This window comes from Impatiens glandulifera, chromosome 2 (assembly GCF_907164915.1).
Source record: "Impatiens glandulifera chromosome 2, dImpGla2.1, whole genome shotgun sequence".
NCBI classification, from domain to species: Eukaryota; Viridiplantae; Streptophyta; class Magnoliopsida; order Ericales; family Balsaminaceae; genus Impatiens; species Impatiens glandulifera.
Window position 1 is genome coordinate 13623033 of NC_061863.1, and position 7259 is coordinate 13630291.

A 7259-nucleotide genomic window follows, 5' to 3' on the forward strand; every position below is an offset into this window, starting at 1 on the left:
TTTCGGTTGTCGGTTATTCATTGGAATTAATTATATTTTTCTCCTAATTCCAAAATTTGGCATAAACATTTAATTAATTAATTAATTTGCCTTAGGATTTAGCTAGCACTAAACATCAAATATAACATCAATTAATACAGTTTTAGTATAGCTGTTTTCCATAGTTGTTGGTGGTTGGGTATGACATGAATGATTGTCCAACTTGTACTTACAAGTGTGTGAAATTGTACTTATAATCAATCAATACATTTTTACCACTTTTCCGGCTGTCATGGACAGTGGTAGTGTAGTTTTCTTGTTTTTTTAAGATGATACTTTTTTGAAAAAAGTTGATCATGTTGGGATAATTTAATGACCATTTGTGGTTTAGATTTGAGATATTGTGTGGATGAATCTTATGGTATTTTTCAAATAATTTGGAAAGAATCCATAATCATTTTATCAAATCACATAACTAAATGCAACTTATTTTTACCAAAAAAGAGAGAGGGATATATGGTATAATCTATGGATTATCTCAAATATTTGATTGTGTGATGTGGGGTTGTGTTTTTGGGAGGCGTGATAGAGTAAAAAAAAAGGTTAGACATGTTGAGATGAAATGGCACTAAGAAAAAGGTAGTGATGTAGAATGGTGAACTGTTGTGAATGTGAAGATATGTAGGCCATCCTTAATCAATGTTAATTATAATGATCAAAGTGTACACTCTTTTCATTGATTAATTAAGTAACCTTCTCCACCCATTTTAATTTACCCTTAATTGCAATATTTTAAACCCCAGCTAGGCATCCTCATTTGTTTATGTTGTCCATTGGTTTGAATGTTAAATTTGTAATTGTAACCCAGGAACGCAGTTTAAGTGACAAAGTCAAATATGTCTCAGATTATGAGGGTTATGCTAGCCACCCTGAGAATCAAGGTTGCAAAAAACGGGATTAATCCGCGATTAATCGAAAATTGGAAAAAGCGTCCCGTTTTTTCTAATCGATAACCAAAAATTGGTCAACGGTCAACCCAGGTCGAACCCAGTTAAATCGAGTCAAACTCGGTCTAATTTTTTATTAACATGTAAAAATTATATTCTAAAGAATATAAATAATTTTCTCTCAATTTCATTTTCTCATTTATGTTCTTATTACCCTCTCTCTTATTCAAGCCGCCGGTCATCTTGTCCAGGGAGCCTGAAACCGCGTCGCTTGTTGATCTTTCATTCTAAATTGTGTTCTCACTAGTAAATATTTATCTCTTAAGAATTTCATGCATACTCTTGACTTTATATATGCTTTTGAACGATAATTTTAGTATCCAATGTGACTATGTACAAATTTGGGCGTGTTTTTAACTTTTTATGAATGAAATTTAGTATTATTCTTAAAAAATAATGTGTTTAAGGCTAAAAACGATTAATTCGATTAATTTCGATTAATTCCGATTAATCATTAATTCGTATGTGTCGATTAATCGATTACCGCAACCTTGCCGAGAATAAATCAGAGATAAAAAGATGGAAATAATAGATATTTGACACCATTTAGCAAATGATGGAGATGAGTTGTGTTATAAGAAGAACAATGAGTTTTAGATGATTTAATTCAAAAGTTGTCAACCCTTTAAATGAATTGGGAACATGATCATGATCCATAGGTGATTATGTGGTTGGTCACCATCAACATGGATCCACGTGTGAGACCCGTTGGGATTTTACATAGTTCTTAACTTGAAAGGAATGACCATGATGATCATACAAAAGGCATATAGAGTGGGTTACCGAGAATCATCCTTACAAAGAAGATGTATGTCTATAAAAATGACCCCATTGTGACCTCAAAAGAAGTATTCCTTGACCCCCACCATTGATTTGGTTGATGCGTTGTATGCATTAGAGGACGGTGTCGACACTCATTCCATAGAGGAAGACACAAATGCTAACAACGTTGACAACTATCGAACATAGAGACCGTTGGTAGAGGTGTATAGAACCTTAAGATGGATTACAGGCAGGAAGCACTTGACCAAACGAAACCTAGCCCATAGACACTATAAGATGTGCCTACCGAGTAAGTGACTCACGTCACATGCTTCATGAAGTGATGGAACTTATTGCTAAACTATAGCGAAGAGAAAGTAATGGAGTCTAAACCTAAACTTTTGAGTTCCATTCAACTTGATAAAAAATAAGGATTGTAAAAGTGTTTAAATATGAAAGCAATTAGGGTAAACTATGCTTTGTGCTAACAACAAAAACACCCAAACAATAACATATATATTCTAACATGAGATTGAGAAATTTGTTTTCGACTTTTGAAGTAACCAATAATGAAGAAGATGTCTAACAATATGAAAAAAATCTTGTTATTGCATGAAAACTTCTAATATAAAACAGACCACATTCATTTGAGGTTTGAGGCAGATGACAAAATAATGTCGAAATATTCTTTTGAGCTTATTAAGAGAACTAACAATTTTTTTAAAATATAAAAAGGACAACAATATTAATAAGTGAAAAAAAAGAAAGAGAGTGTAAACTTTTTATATAGGATAAACTAAGAAAGGTGAGAGATCACGTACTAGAATGAACATCGATCTCAAACTTAAATTCAAATATTTAAATTTAAAGTTTTAAGGGATTTTTAAAATTTTATTTTTGTGGTTACTTTATTTTGATCAAAAAGTTGACATTGTTGGGTTGAAAATTTTAAAATAATTTCAACCTGCTTAAACATAATTTTACTCACATTTACAAAAAAAAAAATCAATTTATTAATCAAATATGTTGGTTGAACGAAATATCATGCCTTAGTTGTTTTGTACGATTTATCCCACAGTGCTAAAATACTTTCTAATTTAAAAAAAATTATTTTATCATTATATATTAATATTATTTTAAGTATTTTTACTTAAATAAAAAAATTTCAAATTTCAAAATATCACCAATTAATTGTTTTAAAATAATTATTATTCAAAAACCATCTACCCCAACAAGACCTTAATGCCACCTTCTGATTATTTTCACTTCCAAAAACAGATATGTTTTTTAATATTGATAAAATAGTAGTTCTTTATTTATTTTTGCTAATGCACTTCTTCTCTTACTAACATACATAGAGCATGAAAGAAATAAAAAAGTTTACAAATTCCAAATATATATATACAATTATTATGCCTCCAAAAATACCCAAAACATAGAATTGGGATTTTTGTTTTGTTTTTTTCATATAGATATATGACAATTGGGTAGATTTAGCTCCTAGTTAGATTAATAGATGATCACCCCCACCACCCAAAAAAAAAGGTAAATAAAAGAAACAATTAATAGAAAGATCATGATGATTCACTTGATCTGCATCCTTCTATCTACATGGGTCTTCTTCCCCAAAGATCATTCAATGCTTCCATCTGATCATTGAAGTTAGAGATCGAAAGACATCTTCTTGACAAGGAATGGTTAGCCCATTTCCATGATAATGAAACCCATATTCTTCTTCCGCTTGATGAAGAAGATTCTGAAACAGAGGACATGTTAAGAAGGAAATTGGGATTATATATCTACTCCTCTTCTCTCCCACATAAACCACAAAGTGACCTTTTGGAACGTCAAGAGGGAGAAACCCTTCTTCTTCATCATCATCTTCATCAACCTTGTGTTCATGTTTTTTTCCAAGGCTCGAGCATTTCTTCTGTATTTGCTTCAGTACTGCCTTCTTTGAAGATACCTTGTTTGATTTCTTGATCGCCATATAATCATGATTCTTATGATAAAGATGATATATTTATAGTAGGATGAATCATTTTTTTTCTCTTTCCTATGTGGAGGAGGGTGGGAGAAAATTTTGATCTCTAATAATGTGAAGGTGGGGGATTTAATTATGAGATGTATATAAATTTATTACAACCCATTCCCCTCACTTGCATACAAAATTTAAGAAGAAAAGTTAAAAAAGTATACATGTATTTTTGGAAGAGTTCAACTTTGAACTATTTCTAAGTGTGGATAGTTGTAGATAAGATCATTTTTTATTACTTGAGATAATTAATTTAAGTCACAAAACTAGTTAATGTTCACACGTAAAACATATCATTTTGGTGATTGAATATAGGTGTCCTCTATCCTCTTATTTATCAAATTCATATTAAATTCAAATTATATTTATTTAATTTGTAATTCAAATTATTATATTAATTAATATGGAATGCAGTTAAATTGGATTAGATATCGTTTGGACAATCTAATTTAACATTTTATTTTTATTTTTTTATTTAATATGTTTATTTTATTTTTTTTCTTGTTTTTTCATTTAATGTTTATTATGTTTATTTTACGGGTTTTTTTATAAACCACTTGACTATTTTTATGTGTGTTAAATTTAATGTTTTTAATAGTTTTGTTTTGTTATAGTTAATTTTATTTCTTTACAACAAATATAAGAAGATGATGTAGTCAATAAATCTGTTTTTTATTTATTCAATAATAAATATAATTTCTTTTTTGTTAAAAGTAATATAATTAATGAAATATTAATTTTTTTTATATACTTAACATAAAATTTGATAGTTATTGTAAAAATAAATAAAAAATAAAAAATACTTATGTCGTAACTGATGCAGAAAAAAAACAACAAAATATATATTTTAACGAGGTATAATCTAGTAAAAATGATAAATATTTTTGTTTGAATAATTTGAATAATCCTAATCCAATCCAAATTTAGTTAAATTCAAACTCAATCAAATCCGATTTTAATTTAAACCGAAATAACTAATCCAAATTAGTATTTCTTATTCGGATAGTTTGAATTACGAAATAATCTTTTAAATGCTCAGCTATAACTGAATATATAATAAAAACCATATGAAAAATGCATATAACATGTTAGTTGAAAAAAAATGAGTTATTCTTCAAAATATTAATCTCAATCATTTTGTTGAAATTCTAATCATTTAAATATATGATTTGATTATGTATATATTCTATATTAGGAGGAGCAAACGGGTAAAAACAATTCGTTTTATTCAATTCGAATCAAATCCAAACTAAATTAATCCAATCTGAAATCTAAATTATTTTACTAATTAATAAGAATCGGATATGGATTGGATTGAATATGGTTTGAAAAATCCAAACTAATATATTATATATTTTATTTTATTTTTTTTAATGTGAACTTAGAATTATTTAATAATATTTTTTTATAATTAATTCATTTATTTTATTTATATTTAATTAAAAAAGAAAAAATAAATTAAGTATAATATATATTTTAATTCAAATTATTAATTGAATTATTCAAATTCAAGTTAATCTCATTTAATATTTTCTTATTTAATTACTTAATTTTAATTTATTTTTATTAATTTTAAAGCTATAATTAAAAAATTCGAATCTAAAAAAAAATTGTTGTCTTATTTATGTGAAAATAAGTAAAAAATTATTATATTAAATTGAAATTTATAAAAAAATAAATTGAAAAATATATTTTTGTTTAGATTGTTTGGATAATTCGAATAATCCTAATCCAATCCGAATTTAAAATCTAACCTCAAACCAATCCAATCTCAATTCAATCCGAATTAGTATTTCTAATTCGGATCGTGTTGGATTTCGGATTAATTCACCCAATGCTCACCCTTAACTCACCTCATTTAAACCTATGATCTGATTATGTATATATTCTACGAAATCAACAATTGTTTAAGTCGGGCTGTGTCTTGAATTTCATGTTGTAGTTGTCCCATTCGGCATCAATCGAATGGTCTATCGAGATCGATAAAAACAAATGGAGTTAGTGTTTTGTTTGGACTGGATATTATCCTATGAGTTGAGTGTAAATTAACAATCACAATATCAAAGTTACAAAGAAAATTAGTATAATAAATAGTTGTGTATGTGAAATTGAAGATCAGAATGCAATCACTCATCTTTATGTAATTACAAATAAAAAATATATATGTTACGTAATATGGAGTTGAATTATGATTCAAAATGGTTATAAAAAAAATGCATAAATATGTTACAATACATATAAGCTTTAACTAGATCTTCAAACCATGATTAGCGTAAGACATTTAAATTCTTGTTGAGTTAAACTTTTTTAAAAATAAAAACTTTATGGATTTGTAGAGCTTTTTTTTTTTTTCTTATTCTTTCTATATTCTTATCATGATTAACCGTTTTTTCAATATTCCTTTGCATTGTTTTGATATTCTTGGATTATAATGTTTTGATTAACTTTTGTCCATTCATATCCCAACTTAAATTGTAGTTATTATGTAAAACATATTTACACAACTTTTGTGGAGGAATGAAAAGTTTTTCACTTTTTAAATATATACATAATAAAGAAAAATCATTTCAACACAGCCTTTCTCTACCCCTCAATCTCATAATCTTCCTATTTTAGGCGACTCTGAATTTTTGTGTTGGAATCAGCTCATTTGATGGTGCTGAGATGAATATCCATAGAGATTGGATTAATAATATATAATTATATATTATATTATATTGTTTTATATTATATAATAGACAATAAATGTTTCTCCTAAATTATAAGAAACTATAGAGAGAATAAACAAACATAAAGTTAGATATTCAGAATTTCAGGAGTTGAACGATGTCGGCTTTGGCTCAAATCACTAGTGGTGAATCCTCAAAGAGTTCTCTACAATTTAACTAGTCTAAATATTTGTTTGGACTTCTATTTGATACTCGTTTGAGTATTCTACTTTTGGTGAGATCTTTTTTTGTCATTATTCTCTTAATCCACCATTAAGAGTAAAAACTTTGTATTAGTGACCTCTAGGCTAGGTGCTAAAGAAGATTTGAGTGTAACTCACTAAAATATAGTGAAGGTATTTTAAGAGGCATACGGTCCGTGGTTTTATCCTTGTTGGATTTTCCACGCTAAAATTGATGTATCTACGTGTGCTTGATTTTATTGCTTGATATTTTGTTTAATTATCTTAATTATCTCATTGTGATATACAAAGAGGGAAGACAAATTATTCGTAATTTTTATTAAGATGTTTTCCAAACAAGTAGTATTAGAGAATTTTGTTGGACTCATCAATTTTTGTGTGTGCCAAATGGTTGAGCATAATTTAATAGGGATGATTAAACTAACCTCGACGACCTTTTCGGTATGAAAATGTAAGATGCTAAATTTGCTGATTTAGAGAGATTTGTTCAGGCCTATACAAGGTATGACAAATTGGAAAGAAGATGCTATGATTAGGAAATAAGTTGACCAAAGCACTTTCCACC

At 27.7% G+C, this 7259-nt stretch overlaps 1 protein-coding gene across 1 annotated transcript; it reads right to left on the bottom strand.

The window, feature by feature from the left end:
• Positions 1-3114: 3114 nt before the first annotated feature.
• LOC124927752 (auxin-responsive protein SAUR50-like) lies at positions 3115-3827 on the bottom strand. The gene has a single exon (XM_047468216.1). The coding sequence runs from the start codon at positions 3736-3738 to the stop codon at positions 3385-3387; it is 354 nt and encodes a 117-aa protein (XP_047324172.1). The 5' UTR covers positions 3739-3827; the 3' UTR covers positions 3115-3384.
• Between the last annotated feature and the right edge of the window lie 3432 nt (positions 3828-7259).